Raw genomic sequence first — 19,141 nt, 5'->3', positions numbered from 1 at the left:
AACAGTTAATAAATATGTAATAAATATAAATCCCTCAGGCAATTGAGATACAATACTCACCTGTTTGCCAGTTTCATTTCCCTTTGGACTCCAGAATGCTTTTAGTGTTCTTATTCCCACATCTAGCCCTCTAGCTTACGTTTTATTACATTTTTGTCATCTAACCTTGCATGGCACTTGAATGAATCACTTGCCTGTTATTTGTGGGGCTGTGTTAGTATCGTAAAAAAAAGTGAATGTAGGGAAGCTATAACAGCATGTGACTGTAGGCTGCAGATGCTGTAGGCATCCAGACTGTTGTTGCTGTGATGTGATGATGCAGGTGCACAATAAAGTTGCAGTGTCTGTTATGGTGAGAGTCTTCAGGCTGCACCTTTCCCCATTTAGTAAGTTGGTCATCATAGTTATCACACTTACATAGTTGTTTGATTATTAATACTAGCTTCATATTTACCAGGACTGTTTTTATTGCTGCTTTGGTTTTGTTTTTGTTTTTCTCATCAGGTTACTCCAGGGTCCAAGTTATGTGGTCAGTCCTGGTGCTTAGAATTGTACTTACCTCTTGGGTTTTCAGTGCACTTATATCTGCTTTTGTACTTACTTGTCCCTTGCATTGCTGGGGATAACAGCATCTGCTAAATGCTAATAATATAATGTCATATAATGAAGAATTTCTGGCATGTACATTTGGAATCTATTCACACCTGAAACAATTTCCCAGTGCTTACGCAGACACAAGCTATCTTACTTGATCATTTATTGACAGAAATGTACACTTTATTCCTCTGTTAATGCAGTATATGAATTTCAAACATTGTGGTTACCATTTGAGATTGATCACTGTATAATATCTCTGAAGATAAAAAGCTGCTCTTGCCTGTGTCTCTTTGGACCAGTGGAGCTGCACTGTAACAGCTTTGACCATTGACATACAGTATACACACACTCATGTATCATCATGAACACACACACAGAAACACAAACACACACACACACACATACACACACAATCATGTATCATCAAACACACACACACACACACACACACACACAGAAACACAAACACAAACACACACATACACACACAATCATGTATCATCAAACACACACAGAAACACAAACACAAACACACACATACACACATAATCAGGTATCATCAAACACACACACACACATACATACACACACACTCATGTATCATCAAACACACACACACAAACACAAACACATACACACTCATGTATCATCACACAAACAAACAAACAAACACACACACACACACACACACACACACACACACACACACACACACACACACACACATCAAAGCATGTTTTCCATGGCAGAAGCTGGCAGATATGACCTCATGTGTCCATCTCAGTGCTTCACTGCCATTGGCTCATTGGTGAGAGGAAATAAATATCTGTCATTCAGAGCCCCAGGTCTGCAAAGAGCCCTGGGGTACAGGAAGTGCTGAGCGCAGAGCTGTCACAGAGACACAGAGACATGTCACGTCCAAACACACAGACCTCCATCCTTCCCTCTGCTACACATCCAATTCAACATCTCTCACGCAGTCCACATCAAGAAGGGGCAGCTCTGACTTCCTATGGAATGTTGGATTATATTCTCATAAATCATAGCAATCCATTTATGTCCACTGTAGGGGACACAAGGCTCTGGTGTTTGATTTTCTGGTGCACATTAATCAAAATGTTCAGTTTCCACATCAGTGTAAATGGGCCAGAGTTAGCTATTATGTTATTCTACTATGCTGAAACCTACACTACAAGGCACATTGCATAAAAAATATAATTTCACTGCAACATGCTTTTGCCATCAATTGCCATTCATTATCCTAACCCGCTTATCCTGAACAGGGTCGCAGGGGGGCTGGAGCCTATCCCAGCATACAGTGGGCGAAAGGCAGGAATACACCCTGGACAGTTCGCCGGTCCATCGCAGGGCACACACACCATTCACTCAAACACTCATACCTATGGGCAATTTAGACTCTCCAATCAGCCTAACCTGTATGTCTTTGGACTGTGGGAGGAAACCGGAGTACCCGGAGGAAACCCATGCAAACACGGGGAGAACATGCAAACTCCGCACAGAGAGGCCCCGGCCAACAGGGATTTGAATCCAGGACCTCCTTGCTGTGAGGCAGCAGTGCTACCCACTGCACCATCCGTGCCGCCCCACCAATTATCTTATATCAAAAATAAATACACACAATGTAAACTTGTACCTGACATGAGTCAATAAAAAAACTAAAAAAACACTTGGTCAAAATACAGAAAGGATATTTGATTGCTGGTATATACCACACTTGAAAACATCAGTGTGACAGACTAAACCTGCCTACCAGGCCACTGAGTAGGGCGCCCCCTGCAGTCTGTGCATAGCGTGTGCTACAGCTTCAGTAACAATGGAAAAGGGAAAAGGAAAACATAGTTTGGAAAAAAAACAAGCCTTCTATGAATCTTAAGCCATTTCTATAGTTTTCTTTGCAGAAACTACAAGAAAAATTGCATCCTTTACGGAAGCGGCATTATTATGGAACTGTAAATGATACAGGCAGGTCAGAGAAACAGGACAGAGGTAGCTATTGATCACTCTGCTTTTCTTCCAGATACAAATGCTTATTTAGTGTTAGTGCATTGCTTTGGAGAACCTCTGTTCATGTAAAAAAAAAAAGGGGGGAGAAAGCTGTCTGAGGCCCTGCTCACCAACCAGAGTAACTTGGATGCCGTAGCGAGCAATCCTTCACACTATAATGCAGTATACGTGAGCAAACGCCTGCATTAACTTGCAGTGCTAACATTCTTATTCTAGTATCACTGTGGTTGGAGGCAGGACATTTCAAGAAACACAGCTTAGTCATAAACGAAGAAGTTCCGCCTGGTACCTTCACTGACTTAACATAAAATGAATACATATGCCACGCGAAGGTAAAACTGCTCATGGGAACAAACGGTTAAATTGGTGTTCAGGCTGATAAGCCCTTGGTGTCTACAGAATCTACAGAACAGCTGAATTCAGAGGGACAAAAGCAAAAATGATTTGTGATTCATTTCACATGCTTTCCAGTCTCTGGATGGAATAGTCATAGAAGGCATCACTAAAAGAGTGACAAGGGTCTAAATCATGTCCAATTGTGCCCATCAATACCATTTCAAGAATAGTGCATAAATACAGGCTCCACGGTAGCCATGTACCTGAACTGAAAGTCTATAGAGTCTATAGTGGTGTATTGCTATCACTAATATGCTACTACTTCAAAATAGTAAATATACAGTAGGAGCAATGCACTGTAGGTTAGTCCAGAGATTTCAGACTTCAAACGAGCAGCAACAGGGAGCCAATGAAGTGATTATCTGATAATCCCCTTTTAGTGAAAATTCTGCTTTCAATCTGATAACATTCTGCAAACATTCTGCTGAATTAGATAGTTACTATTTATTTATTTAGCGAATGCAAATTTGTCAAGCGAAGCAGTAGCCTCTTGATCTAAATTGTGGAGGGAGATTAGACCTCCTTTCAGTCTTTGGAGAGGGCAGGCTTCAATAATATGCTCCATAGTTTGCTCCTCTCTGCAGGCACACAGTTGGCACAGGCTGCTTCCCCATCTGTGAAGGCTGGCCAAGCAGGGACCCAGACCAGTCCTGAATCTGTTTAAGGTGGCCCACTGTCTCCTAGGGAGGTTGGTGCCAGGGACTGGTTGGGTTGGGTCTGACACTAGATGTTTGTTTGGGATGTCTTTGGATTCCCATTCTGTTGCCCAAGCAGACATGGCATCAAAGTCAGTGGGTGGAGGGTCCTTCCAAATTGGATGTCTAGATCGGAGACGTGTGGGTGGTGGGTTGTAGATGTCGGCATGGATTGGTAAGTGGGGGGAATCTTTGACGTTTTGGAGCATCCTATAGGTGAGTTCAGTTCGTCTGATATTGGGGGGAAGTATATTAGATAAGACAGGGAGCCAGGTAACCGGTGTTGACCGGATAGTCCCTGTAATGATTTGCATAGTGTTGTTTAGTTGGGTGTCTACTTGGTGTGTGTGGGGTGACCTGGACCAGACAGGGGCGCAGTATTCTGCTGCAGAATATGACAGGGCCAGAGCTGAGGTGTGCAGTGTGGGAGCTGCTGCACCCCATTTTGCACATGCAAGTTTGCAGAGGAGGTTGTTTTTAGATTTCACCTTTGCTGCTGTTCCTTTAAGGTGTTCTTTGAATGACAGTGTCCTGTCCAGGGTCACTCCCAGGTATGTTGGGTTGGGGGAGAGTCTGAGCTGGTGTCCACCCAATCTGATGTCCAGCTGTTTGGTGGCATCTACGTTTCGAAGATGGAAGACACTGGAAACTGTTTTTGCTGGACTTGGTTGCAGGCGCCAGACCTTGCAGTACTGGTCCAGTTTTGCAAGGTCCTCATTGAGCACCTGCTCCAAAGAGGCCAGGTCAGACGCTTGGGTTGCCAGACAGATGTCATCAGCATAGATGAACTTGCGGGATCTGGTGATGGGCAGGTCGTTTGTGTATACATTGAACAGGGTCAGAGAGAGAACTGAGCCTTGGGGAAGCCCATTTATCTGCGTGAGCTTACTTTCTGTCCTAAGTGTACTCTGAACCTCCTATTGTTGAGCAGAGTTTGGATGGTGGCTGTTGCCCAGGCAGGGAGCATTTTCCTGAGTTTCAGCAGGAGGCCTTCATGCCAAACCGTATCATAGGCTGCTGTGAGATCGAGGAACACAGTCCCTGTTTTGAGCTTGCTCTCCAGGCCGTTTTCAATGTAGGTGGTTAGGGCCAGTACTTGTTCCCCTGTACTGCGTCCTTTGCGGAAACCAGCCTGATCCACATTAAGTTTTGACTCTACTTCTGTGGATATAAGCTCTAGTATTAGGCGTTCCAAGATTTTAGAGGGGACACAGAGCAGAGAGATTGGGCGGTAGCGTGCTGGCAGTTTATGGTCTTTGCCAGGTTTTGGTATAGCAATTACTTTTGCTGTCCGCCACTTCTTAGGGATTGTGTTCGTATGTACAATCCGGGTATAGAATTTAGGTAAGAGCTTTGGGGCCAAGGTGTTTCATGAATTCTGGAGAGATGTTGTCATAACCTGCTGCCTTACCACATTTCAGTCCCTACAGGGCTTTCTCCAGTTCATTGACCATGAAAGGCTCGGGGTTTTGTTCCTCGCTGGGATGTTTGCCTTCTGCCTTCAGTTCAGTTAAGATTGCTCTTCTGGAGTCTTTGTCTTGGGCTGCCTTTGCAACAGACAGTAGGTGAGTCGCTACTTGGTTGGGGGTGACAGAGGGTCGGCTCTGGGTTGGGGGTTTCTGTGCAGCTCCAAGGCAGCAGATGAGACTCCAGCATTTCCTGCTGGAGTGGGCGAAATTCATCTCTGAGACGGTCTCCTCCCATTTCTTGCGCCGTGCTGTGTTTAGTGATTCTATAAGGTGGTCTGCTAGCTTGGGGTCCCCTGTTGTTTCATAGGCATGTAGGAGGGCAGCGCTTTCCTCATCCAAGCAAGGGACATAGAGGGGGCGGTAGCCTCTGGGGATTGCCGTGGGACCAGAATTTGTAGACGGCACCACAGAAGCGATTGTATGCTTCATCTACAGTGATGCCAACTGGGCTTCGCTATATCTCGCCCAGTTGGCTTTCCGGAAATTCCATCACATCCTCCTGGGGCTGTTTATGATGGGGAGTTGTAGGCCAATGTGAATGAGTGATGGCCGATGTTGACTGTGTGGAAAGTCATCAAGGATGAGAGTCTGTACAGGGTATGGGGTTCCGTTTTCAGAGCTTACCCAGCACAAATCAGGGGAGTAGTCCTTCTTCCACCTGGCTGAGTGGAAGGTTCCTCGTTGTTTGGGGTCGTACATCAGGGCAAGGTCATTTCTGGATGCCCATTCTGCCAATGCCTCCCCATCGCTATCCACTGCTGAGTAGCCCCAGTCAGGGTGATGGCCGTTAAAGTCGCCCACATAGATGGCAGGGTGAGGGAGGAAGGGTAGGACTTGTTGGTCCCAGTTGGTGCTGGGTGGCTTATAGACGTTGGTGATGTGAAAACCTGCAATGCTTATTGAGTCAGAGAAGGTCATTGTATTCAGGTGGTTTGCATCAGCAATGTTGGAGCGCACATAGGTCGCACGTCCATGTTTGCTGTGAGGTGTATAACACAACAGGTCAAAGCCTCCAATGGAGTAGCGGCCCGCTTCTTCAGTGCCGATGTGGGTTTCTTGAAGGCAGATGACATCAGCAGAATGTTGAAAGGCAAGGACTTGGATGAGGTTGCGCTTGGCGGCAGACAGGCCTTCAACATTGAGTTGGAGTATTCAGAGGGCAGGTCCCACTGCTAGGTGCTCTTGAGGCTGTTTGTTGTTTTTCCTGCTTTCAGGTTGAGAACTGTGACTAGGATTCTTGGAGTTAGCTCTAAGGCATCTTCTCTTGGAATTTAGTCTGCTGGTTGGATCATTTGCTTCCCCAGGCATGCCTGGGTACTGACGGAGGGCGTGACGTGAATGCTGATCCATTGCCCCAATGTGCCTATAGACACTGATAATCAGAGCTCCTGCCACTATATCAAAACAAAACCTTTGTTGTCAGTTCTAGTTGACTTAATATTACAATACTAATGTAAGGTTTAGACAAGAATTCATACTATATGGTTCAATATTCAGTCAGCAATTAAACAAAAAAAAAATCTGTTTTTCACAAATGTTACCATGCCCTTTCACCCAGAGATTAGCCCATGAGTAAACTGATAAAACTGACATTGAATAATGGTTTGAGTTTACATTTCAAAATTCCTGTTCATTGCTCTTACATTTTCTCACGAAAATTATTTCCTCACACCAACACCGGCTTGTCTCCCAAAGGATCCACACAGGAAAGTGGCATTTAGAAACGCATACGCTGGGGACTGTTCTTTCCTCTAAACAGGACATTCCTCATCCACCGTGACAGCCCGCAGCCAATTTGTTCTGCTCCGAACAGTCTGAGCTGATCCGTGCTGTCAGAACACCTGTTCTTCACCACTGGCCTTTTTTAAATATTAGGCATTGTGTATGATAGGGGCCATAGTGAATTAAAGATTAGGCCCATGTATGATAGGGGCGATAGTGAATTAAAGATTAGGCATTGTGTATGATAGGGGCCATAGTGAATTAAAGATTAGGCATTGTGTATGACAGGGGCCATAGTGAATTAAAGATTAGGCATTGTGTATGATAGGGGCCATAGTCAATTACAAATTAGGCCTCTGTATGATACAGGCAATAGATAATTAAAAACGAGGCCTATATATGATATAGGCAATAGTGTATAAAAAACTTGGCCTGTGTATGTTACGGGCAGCAGTGAATACAGGGGCGATTCATGATAAGGACAATAGTGAACTAAAAATGTTGTTTATTCTTATTATCAGTCAGTCAGTATGTCTGCCAGTTTGTTTGTAGGGCAGCTATCTGTTTGTCGGTCTGTTTTTTTTTTCCCAACTAGGCACAACTCCCAAAAGTAGGCTATGTGCCATATTTGCTGTATAGGATATAGAATAAATAAATTGTATACTTAGAAAGCATATGTGGCAGCTGGCAAACACATTTCAATTGAAATACCATTCTGGTGCTTTCCCGAAATTAGCATGAGCAACATTGGAACGGGCCCCTGAATACAAGTGCTCAAAGAAAGGAGGAAATCCGGGATAAATATTTGTTTTGAAAATACTTTTGCATTTACAAATGGGAAAAGCCCACACCCAAGTATGAACAAGGAACAAATCGATGAAGAAAAAACACGCACAGGCTGATGAAGCCACATTTAACATTGCCTACATTTTGTCAGTGTGTTCAGTCTCTCTCTCTCTGGGTGAACAAATCAGTTACTGACACTAACTCAAAAGTATTAATTTTTTTTTTTTCATGTAAATCAGTTTAATTTAAAATGTAACTTCACTCAAGGCTGTAGAATAATTAAAGCAAAGAACTTTACATTTGTTAACTTTCTGCAAGAAGCAGCTAAAGGGAAAGGCATTATGATAATGATACAGACAATGATGTTCGTCTATAATTCAATCTATAAGTCTATAATTAAAACTATTCCAGTACAGAGATGTAGATTGTTTCTGAAATTGACTGCATCTTAATATCAGGTTTTAGTGTACTTCAGGATGAAATAAAGTTTTTTTGCAAGGACAGTTAACAGATGTGTAATTCAAACGGAGCAGTGCTGTTAGCACATTATACACACATACACACACACTCACACACACATGCACACACACAGTCATTCTCCTGCTCCTACAGACATATATTGATGTACTGTATATGATATTCAACTTACCACAATACAAATCTCCAGATCTGGCAGACAGGATCTTCTGGTTTCATTATAAAGAACAGCAATCTGCTGGACTCAACAACAGATTTAGCTAAAAACGTGGTCCCTCACTTTTAGTCTATAGCTGAGTCTAAAATGGCTCTCAGTGGCTCTCTATTGCTACGAGTGCAGTTTTCTGAGTGCAGGTCTGCAGTGGAACAATAGTCTTTCCTGTTTTACTCACTGGCCGCTTTGAACTATGTATGCATTGAGCACTGTGTGTGTGTGAGAGAGAGCGAGAGAGAGAAAGAGAGAGATTATGTGCATGTACGTATGTGCTGTGCACAAGTATGGAGGCTGCCACCAATTAGGGTGAGACCTTTTCAGAAACAGGAAGTGGGCAGCAGGTAGCAGGGCTTTGGTGAGCTCACAACTACAGCCATGTCCTGACCTGCAGGAAGCGCAGAGGGCGTGGGGCGGGACAAAGCTGCAGAACCCTGCCCAGGTGGGTGTCCACACAGTGGGATTTAAGGCCATCATCAAAGGACTTCTGAAGCCTAAAAACTTCCATACGTTTCACACAATGCACAGCTTTGTAGTATGTTGTCCTTTGATGTTATTGTAACTAAAGATTTTTTTTGTTGCCCTGGCTCTGCCTGCGGAGTTTCTTTGGTTTATAGTTTTTTCGTTTTAAGAAGAACTTAATATTCTTTACAGTTCGTGCTCAAATGAAGGGCCCTAAATTCAAATTATTATTTCGTTCAAATTAACAAGTGATACCTGCGAAATGTAATTAAAATTCTTAAAAGTAATCAGAGTGAAATGGTATCATTACACCACCAGAGGGTGCACATAAGACACATGAGTACTCATACTCATTAGTTCGATGCAACAAATTGCAAGCAATAGACGGACAAATAACTGCCAAGGAAACACCAACATAAAGTGTCTTAATGGGGCAGAGATGGGGATAGCCTTTATTGCCCTCGTGCATCGATGAGTCTTGGGCACCCAACACCCTGTCACCTGTCTGGGATCTGTCTCCTCAGATCACTGTCGGTAGGTACTCACCACTGCTAATCGGGAGCACTCTACTACCCTTGCCGTTACCGAGATGCTCCAACCTAGTCATCTGGCCGTAACGATTTGGTCCTTGTCAAAGTCGCTCAGATCTTTACGCCTGCCCATTTCTCCCCTCATCCAACGTCGACTACGAGAGCCAACTGTTCACTTATTGTCTAATACCTTGACATTTGTTCTGAGATATGACATTTGCACTGTTGTCATGAGATAATCAATGTTATTCTCCATCTGTGAGTGGTCATAATGCTTTGGCTTATCGATATATATATATATATATATATTGTGGTGGGAGGAAGAGTCAGCACCACGGCCAGCACCACCGGGGCGAGGCGCGTGCGGAATGCAAACCTCTAACCAGTTTGGATTGAACAGGGACAGCTGAGCCGAATGAGAGAGGATAGCAGCACGCTACAAAAAACCAGGCTGGAGAACAGAGCGGGGCTGACGATGGAGGCGGAGAGAGGCGAGTTCAGCCCTAAGACGAGCGAGCCACCACTTGGAAAACGTGGCGGAATTCCGGGAGAAACCCCGCGACCAAAACTTAACTCGGAGACTCCCGTGAGCATATCTCTCCTGCTGTAAAATCAGCTAACCAATCCCGCTCTAAATCCTAGACAGAATCCCCTAAGGAGGGCGGACAGGCTGTAAAGCGGACTACTGAGGCCCGGGAGACACGAAGGCCAGGAGCGGCCCAGCCACGGACAAAGACGGACGAACGCTGTCACGTGGATGCCGGTTCTTTTTTTTGTCCTTTCCTTTTTTTCGATGTTCCTAATTTTTTGGCCGTTTATTTTTATTTTTTGAAAGGAACCACATTTTTGGTTCTGGACAATTGAAATGTGTCTGAAAGACACTAAGAAAAATAAAATAATTTTTGTTCACACCTTTTGCTCTCTCTCTCTCTCTCAACCAGCGGGTCACCACATATGGTGGAGAATGCAGGTACTGTGAACCCCGCTACAGAGAGAGCCCGACGTGAGTGAATCCAGCAAACCCCCCCCCCCAACCATGGAGGAGGCCCTAACCGCCCTGCTGCGCTCCCAAGGCGCCCTGCAGAAGGCCATGGCCGAACTGTGCCAGAAAACAAGTTTGACGGCACCCAACAGAGCTCCGAAGGATGTGCTCCTCAAACAGACGGCGGATGACGAGGTTGAGGCGTATCTCGAGATGTTCGAGCGGACGGCACATCTGGAAAAATGGCCCCAAGATGCCTGGGGCTCCATCCTGGCGCCTTTCCTTAGCGGTGAGGCCCAGAAAGCCTACAGAGGCCTACCCCCCACTGAAGCTCATGACTACCCCACCCTGAAGACCACTATCCTAGCCCAGTATGGCTACAGCCTGCCAGCCCGGGCCCAGCGGTTCCAGCAGTGGACCTATGACCCCGCGCTCCCTGCACGTGCCCAGGTGATGGCTCTGGGACGGCTGACCAAGAGCTGGTTGGTAGAAGGTGACGGGCCACCCCTACTAGACCGGGTGGAGTTGGACCACTGTGTCCGGACCCTACCCACGGGAATTAAAAAGTATGTGGCCCAACAGGGGCCCCGGACCATTGAACCCCTGATCACTCTTCTAGAGAACCACCAGGTGGCGCAGGAGATGATCCGACCGGCTAGAACCGGCCAACCCTGCCACTACCTCACCACGTGCTGGGCCCACAAGGGCACGGCCGCCCCAAGACTGCCCATCCGGATCGGGGGCCAAGACGCTGAGGCCCTACTGGACTCCAGGAGCGCCATTACCCTGGTGAGGTCTGCCCTAGCTGGAGAGAGACAGGGTGCAACAATCGCCGTCACATGCATCCATGGTGATGTGCGACACTACCCCACCACCGAGGTAACCATCACCACCCCTAGGGGGCAATTCACCAGGAAGGTGGGCGTGGTAGAAGATCTACCCGTGGCTGTGCTGTTGGGACGGGACTGTCCCCTGTTCCTCAAGTACTGGAGTGAGGGGCCGACCCCGGAGAGGTCAACTGCCACCCCCCGACCCCGCCGTAAGGGCCACCGGGAACCGCACCCGGTTTGGGCAGCCCCTTCCGGGGAGAGTGATGGAGAGGAGACCCCACCCAAAGCAGGGGGAAGACGGACGGGACCACGGATACAGCCCCAGAGGGGCCAAACCCACCGCAACCCCTGGTGGCCGAGAGTGGTAACACCGGGGACTTTTCAGAGTTCCAGCCAGGGTCAGAAAGGGCCCCAAACAATTTTGGCTCCACCCAGCTGCAAGACCCCCTCCTTGCCCAGGCCTGGAAAACCGTGGCCCGCATTGAGGGCGTCACACAAGGTGGGGTGAGTAGGCCGGCATTACCTTATTTTAAAGTAAAAAATTGCTTCGTCTATAGGGTCTGTAAAATGAATGACGAACTAGTTGAGCAGCTCTTTGTACCTCGGACTCACACCTCCAAGGTGCTGTATCTCGCCCACACCCACCTGGGGCGCGAGAAGACGCTGGAACGGATCCTGACCCGATTTTACTGGCCAGGAATCAAGAGAGCCGTGGAGGACTACTGCCAACAGTGCACGGTGTGCCAACTCCACAGCCCAAGGGTGACGTATCGTAACCCCCTTATACCCCTCCCCATTATAGATGTGACATTTCGCCGGATAGCCATGGACATAGTTGGACCCCTACCCAAGTCTAGCCGGGGCCACCGCTACATCCTGGTGATAGTGGACTATGCCACCCGCTACCCTGAGGCTGTGCCATTATGGGCCGCGACCGGGAAAAGCGTAACGAAGGAGCTTTTCCAACTGTTCAGCCGGGTAGGTATTGCCGAAGAGGTCCTGACCGACCAGGGTTCCTGCTTTATGTCTGGAGAGATGAAGGAGATGTGCCGCCTACTCCAGGTCAAGCAGCTGAGGCTGGTCGAACATTTTAATAAGACCCTGAAGGCTATGATGAGGAAGATGATCACCACGGATGGTAAGGACTGGGACCACTTACTACCATACCTAATGTTCTCCATTCGTGAGGTCCCCCAGGCATCCATGGGGTACGCCCCCTTCGAGCTGCTCTACGGGAGGCGGCCACGAGGGCTACTGGACCTCACGAAGGAAGCCTGGGAGCAGCAGCAATCCCGACAGCGCTCCCTTGTGGAGCATGTGGAGGCCATGGACCAACGAATGGCAAAGATCTGGCCAATGGTCCGGGAGCACATGAGTAAGGCCCAGGCAGAGCAGGCCCGGCTGTACAACCGGAATGCCCAGGTTGCCCAGGTTCATGAGTTCCAGCCCGGGGACAAGGTAATGGTCCTGATCCCCACGAGTGAGTGCAAATTCCTGGCCATGGCATGGGCCCTATGAGGTGGTGGCCAAAGTCGGCCCAGTAAACTAAACCGTAATACAGGTGGGGAGGAGACATACCGTCCAAAGGTATCATATCAACCTCTAAAAGAAATAGCACGAACCCGTGGGGGGACTCTGCTCCGCTTTGTCTAACAGCAGGTGGCGCCACCAGAACCCCAGAAGTGACCACCGGGGATCTGTTGAATGACCGACAGTGCCAAGACCTTCGGGAACTGGTAAGCCGACACCGTGACGTGTTCTCGCACCTCCCGGGCCGGACCATGTCGGTCCAGCATGACATCGTCACGGAGCCTGGGCAGAAAGTTTGGTTGCGGCCCTACCGGATCCCGGAGGCTAGGAGGCAGGCCATCCGGGAGGAGGTGGCGAGGATGCTGGAACTGGGGGTTTTCGAGGAGTCCCAGAGCGCCTGGTCCAGCCCGGTCGTACTAGTGCCAAAACCGGACGGAAGTTGGCGCTTCTGTAATGACTTCCGCCGTCTCAACGAAATCTCAAAGTATGATGCCTACCCCATGCCCTGATTAGACAAGCTGATCGAGCGACTGGGGCCGGCCTGCTACATCAGCACCCTGGACCTCACCCGAGGATATTGGCAGGTCCCCCTCACCCCCCAGGCGAGGGAAAAGACGGCCTTCGCCACTCCGGACGGCCTGTTTCAATACCAGGTCCTGCCCTTGGGAGTCCATGGAGCCCCCGCCACCTTCCAAAGGCTGATGGACAAGATACTGAGGCCACACAGGGGGTATGCCGCCGCCTACCTAGATGACATCGTGATTCACAGTGCCGATTGGGAGAGCCACCTGAGGAGGCTGGAGGCTGTGCTGGGGGCGCTACGGGAGGCTAGGCTAACCGCGAACCCTGCTAAGTGTCGCCTGGGCCTGGAGGAGGCCGAGTACCTGGGCCACACAGTGGGATGAGGATGCGTGCGACCCCAGAGCCGGAAGGTGGACGGGATCACACGGTTTCCTTTCCTTTATCATGACTGTGTCTAATGAGAATTGTGTGAAGCCTTTTTGGAGAAGTATACAATAACACAAAATTGTGGGAAAACAAACAAAATGAGTTCATAGTTTTGCTCAGTGGGTTCTTAGCACCAGTTCCTGGGTGTCAAAAATGAACAAAAACTAACAGCCCAACAGCTAGTGGTGAATACAAACATGTCAGCTGTCACGCTTCATCAATGGCAGAATGCATTTTGCGTGTTTACCTGTATGTCCATGCATGCCTGTATGTGCATACATGGATGCTAGTTTGATCGCTCCACAAAACAAGCAAAAGCCAGAAAGTGAGAGTTAAACATTAAAAATAATTTATTTTTACGATATAATTTAATTACATCGGCAAGACATACAGTAGCTGCTTACAGGCAGCTGTGTTGGGGTTTAAGCTCTGAATTCTCTGGTCTATCTGCTTACTTTAACATTCTGTGTAAACTCAGCTCCAGTTGTATCTTCCCATTGAAGATAGTATTCATCCTGTAAGTGGTACCCTCTTAAACAGATGCCAGCACGCTACACCCTCTAAAACGGACTCCCTCTAAAATCCACTACGGCAAGCTTCATCATCTACTGCGCAACAGATGAGGGCTCTTTTGAAAACCAAGATACCAATGCTATCAATGCTGTCTTGCTATCTTCTAAACTTCTCCCAAAGGTTTGCCAGTACAATAAATGCTTTTGAACGAAATACCAACCTCTGTTCTTCAACAAGATTACCTGAACCCAGGAAACAGACCCAGGATATTGGGTATAATGGTGCACCTCCCTGAATCTGTAACCCTGTAAAGTAGCATCTACACAAACATCTCTGCAGGGCCTTACAAAAGACTAGTTAACAGGAGAGCAATAATGGCCTGAACAGTATAAAATCAATTATTAACAGTTAAACACCCACCAACAACTCTGAAGGAAGTAGAATATTCAGGCATTATAAACCAGAGTACAAGGCAAGCAAACACTGCTTTTAGTTTCATTTGCTAAATATTTCGAGCAAAAGCCACACACTGCTTCACATACTGTACGTAGTATACTCAGCTAATTCTGAAGATTTAAAAATGGGCTGTTGAGAGCTACTTGTAAAAAAGAAAAAAAAGAAGAAAAAAACATTAAGGGAGAAGTTCCAGAATCGAAGCTGGAGGACAGTCCTCTGGGGAGGGAGGGAGGGGGAGAGATAGAGAGACAGAGAGAGAGAGAGGGGGGGGAGAGCAGACGTATGTTGCAGGCGTGTGTTGGACACGCCTCTGGATGGAGAGTCTGTTGGCAGAGGTCCACTCTGCAGCACCAGGGCATGGAGAGGAGACTACAGTGAGCCAGTCTCACATACCCAGTCCAGGGTTCCAACCCACTGTACACTGTACTCCACTTTCTGAAGGACACGCCAGGGTCCTATGTTCCTGTCACAGATATTCTATTTGCTAAAAACAAACTCATCTCTGCATATCAAACCACAGATACTGTGTTCACAGATATTCTGCTCTACGATCTTGCCATCCTCCATACTGCAGTCTATGAAGTTGTGGTCAATCAAGGGACACTGACTGAGGTCTCAGTCAAGTCCTGGTCTATAGCCACATTCATGTACATCTGTAGTGAGATAACAGTTTAGAGTTCAGTCTCTGTTCTTCAGCTCTTGTATGCTTCTCATTTCTTTCCTCCCTGGAAAAACTCATTTTTTAAAATCTGTTGTTCTTTGTGACCTTGGGTTTGAGAAAGGTGCTAGATGAATAAAATATTATTATTACAACCACATTTTTTGCTTTTTGGATTTCCAGTTATATTATATAGAACAGTCCCATCACGGCACTATTAGTTTGATTGACTTGGAGAGAGTACAGAAGAGCATGCAGAGATCTTGCATTCCTGTTCCCAGTTTCATATATATGCAATTTTTATATGTGACTAAATTATATATTAATATATACACACCAAACATTTTATGGTCACCTGAGAGTAGAAAAAGCACCTGAGTGTCTAAAAACAAATTACATCTTAACTACCAGGGCATCACTGACAAATGACTGTCAGATAAAGAACAACCATAGCCCCTTTCTGAAGTTTCATCATCCTTCTGAGCCAGTGAGGAGCTCCACGGTACCACAACAAGAGTTTCCATCTGTACCCCTGCATTACCTAAGGTGCCATACAGACAGTTATAGCTGCCCTTTATTATTTATACATTCATTCATTAATAACTATGGTGGAAATTCTGAGAAGTCCTGGGCAGGATCTGAAACCTCCCTTCAGAGTATCCCCATATCAATTTTCCCAGGTCAGCGCACCAGTGTCAATGCTTGCTGTGAATTCCAATTCAATTAGACTGTGTTCTGATTCAGGAGCCCACTGTTCTGATTCAGGGGCCCACTATTCTACTGTTCTGATTCAGGAGCCCACTGTTCTGATTCAGGGGCCCACTATTCTACTGTTCTGATTCAGGGGCCCGCTATTCTACTGTTCTGATTCAGGAAGCCCACTGTTCTGATTCAGGAGCCCACTGTTCTGATTCAGGGGCCCACTATTCTACTGTTCTGATTCAGGGGCCCGCTATTCTACTGTTCTGATTCAGGAAGCCCACTGTTCTGATTCAGGAGCCCACTGTTCTGATTCAGGAGCCCACTATTCTACTATTCTGATTCAGGAGCCCACTGTTCTGATTCAGGGACCCACTATTCTACTATTCTGATTCAGGAGCCCACAGTTCTGATTCAGGAGCCCACTGTTCTAATTCAGGGGCCAACTATTCTCCTATTCTGATTCAGGAGCCCACTATTCTGATTCAAGGGCCCACAGTTCTGATTCAGGAGCCCACTGTTCTGATTCAGGAAGCCCACTGTTCTGATTCAGGGGCCCACTATTCTACTCTTCTGATTCAGGGGCCCACTGTTTTTATTCAGGAACCTTGTGCTCAGATCTCCGGGTTGAGCTGATGTTGACCCCCTCCCTTTCAATGTAAAACAGACCCGCTTGGTTCTGTCCCTCTGACTACGAGAGCAACGAAAAGCGTAGTCAAGAGGCTTTTTAAAAATGTTAAAAACAATTTAAAAACATACAAACTCACTTCTTGGGAGACAGAAGATGTTTACAGATAAAAAAAACCTCAGGAGAACAGCAAAGCCACAGCCACAGCACCACCATAAGCACGGCTACACAGACCGCGGGGGGAGGAGGGGCCCGGCGCGTTGGCGGGGGTCAGTGCTGCGGCGGTTTGGCCGAGCTCTCGGGGTACGGCGGGGGGCAGTCGGCAGAGCGGTGGGCGAGCGGCTTGGTGCTCTGCAGCATCTCGGCAGCAGTGGGCCGGCCCAAGGGCCCGTTCCGCCCGTTCCTCTTCTGCAGCATGGCCATGAAGTTGTCATTTCGGGAGCTGGAGCGGGACGTGCCGCTCCCCGCCTCGGTCTTCCCCACTGAGGACAGGCTCTGTCGGCTGCCGAACAGGTCCAATGGTTCTTTGCGTCCCAAGACCTTTCGCTTTGACCTGCAAAGGACCAGCGATTCACCGGATGGTGAAAAACCTTTTTTGGTGACAGCAACATTCAAATGTGTGCATCTCATCAGGACAAACAAGGTATACGATATTGCCTTTTGTAACTGCATAACTGCATCTGCATTTGTCAGTCTTTTTTTACGTAGTGCTATGCTATTTTTGCTGTTTTACACCTTAGCAACAGATGCTATTAGAGTATTCAAAGGTACAATAGGTAAGATAGTTGTGTTAAAACATTGTTACAAGACCATTGTAAATCCCTTCCTATCATTGAAAAAGGCTCACTGACATGTTGACTCACCCTCTGCCTGTGTTTCTAGTCCTTAAATTTGGGTTTCAAAATATGCAGTTGTGGGCCGGCACTCTGTACCAAAACATCGTATATCTGTACAATAACAGTTCTAATTGCCACAGCCAACGGCGTTTCAACGTCAGCGTGTTCACAGAGAAGAAGTGGGATGAACACTTGTGGTTTGAGCGTGTTTGTGACTGCGATTCCTCTCTTGACCGTTATTCAAGTCTGAATTTAACTATCAATTGATATATTATATATGAATAACTGAAATGTCAGATAATTCATTACTATGGAAAGTAAGCACAGCAGCAGTTAAAATATATATTGTGTGATTGTGTGACGCAATGCCTGCCAGTAGTGTTTCCTCTATGGTGGAATGAACATGGTGTTCAGGGCAGAATCATAGGCCAGACTGCAACTTTCCTCCTGTCCGATATCCACCCCCAAAGCAACCTTTTCTAATGTAATTACTGTAAATGACTGTTACGGATTACTATGGCATGATTTATGGTTGTAAAAGGATGCTGGCTGTATAAATGTGTGATTTGAATTACTGGTGTAGGCTGACATAAGCTGTTTAGTTCTTCAGTAATGTTATGTTGGCTGTTTGCCAAGTCTAGCATTGTCACTCATGACAATACACTTAAGTTCTCTTTCACTGTAAGTCACTTGGGATAAAAGTATCTAACATACCAACAGTAAATTTAAAGGCTGGTTTTGCATTACCAAATACTGTTGGTCGTTGGGCGTTTTTCCTGCCATAGCTATCATTTCCACTGTACCTTACATCACATCCTGTTTTTCATTAGCCTGCAAATTACCATGTTTGTTAAGGGAATCCGAAAGTTCAGGTTTCTAGTTTGAATCTTTTGATTTTTAAGATCACTTCGTAATCATTGTGTATTGTACAGTGCTATTCCACAGTAGGTAGACATTCAAATGAAGTTGTATGGCCTCATATTAGATACGCTGGACGGTATAGTAAAAGTATTTTTGTTCAGTAGAACGACCTGAGTTTGAGTGTTTTTCTCTCATATAACCTACAGGGGGAGTGGGTGAGCTTAAGATAGGGGCTTAACTGGAGGTTGAGGATTTCATGCGCATAGTGCTTGTTATTCTTGCGCCTAACATTGTGGCTGTGTGTATATCAGTCACGTAGCTACAGCACCGGTGTATGAGGCAGCACAGTGTCTGACACTGTGAATACCATACCTGTGAATTATGGTGAAGAGGTCCTCTGTGGTGTGAGAGGTGGAGGTCACAAACACATCATCATAGTCCTCTTCTGGCCCATCCTGTGAAAGGTCTATTCCTAAAGTAGAACATTAGAATGAAATAAACATAATAATAATAATGATGATAATAATGATAATAATAATAATAATAATAATAATAATAATAATAACAATAATAATAATATGAACTACACATTATTACTAACTCATTCCCATTGCCTCATAATAAGGCAGAGTGACACCTGACGTACAAGTGACGTACATACACCCACCTCTGAAATACAAAGTGCTTTTATTACAACTACAATGAATGGAGTAATGAAGGAAGCAAATGTGAATCATGGTGCAGACCTGGTTCAGCACAAGTAAACTGCAGATTAGCGTTCTTTGTGCTTATATACACGCATTTGCTCTAAAACAGTGGCAGTATATATG

General features: G+C 46.4%; 1 protein-coding gene across 5 annotated transcripts in view; it reads right to left on the bottom strand.

The window, feature by feature from the left end:
* Positions 1–13,986: 13,986 nt before the first annotated feature.
* Positions 13,987–19,141, bottom strand: part of LOC133132224 (NHS-like protein 2) — a 35,102-nt gene continuing 29,947 nt past the window's right edge. For all 5 annotated transcript variants that reach the window (XM_061247525.1, XM_061247526.1, XM_061247528.1 and 2 more), the window contains 2 exons: positions 18,684–18,783; positions 13,987–17,167 (listed from right to left, as the gene is read on the bottom strand). In XM_061247525.1, coding sequence (XP_061103509.1) covers positions 16,885–17,167; positions 18,684–18,783 — 383 coding nt within the window. In that variant the 3' untranslated portion in view covers positions 13,987–16,884. The remainder of the gene's footprint in view (positions 17,168–18,683; positions 18,784–19,141) is intronic.

This window comes from Conger conger, chromosome 7, assembly GCF_963514075.1.
Source record: "Conger conger chromosome 7, fConCon1.1, whole genome shotgun sequence".
Lineage (NCBI taxonomy): Eukaryota > Metazoa > Chordata > Actinopteri > Anguilliformes > Congridae > Conger > Conger conger.
The sequence above is the reverse complement of the archived record's forward strand: the minus strand, read 5'-3'. Positions and strand labels throughout refer to the sequence as shown.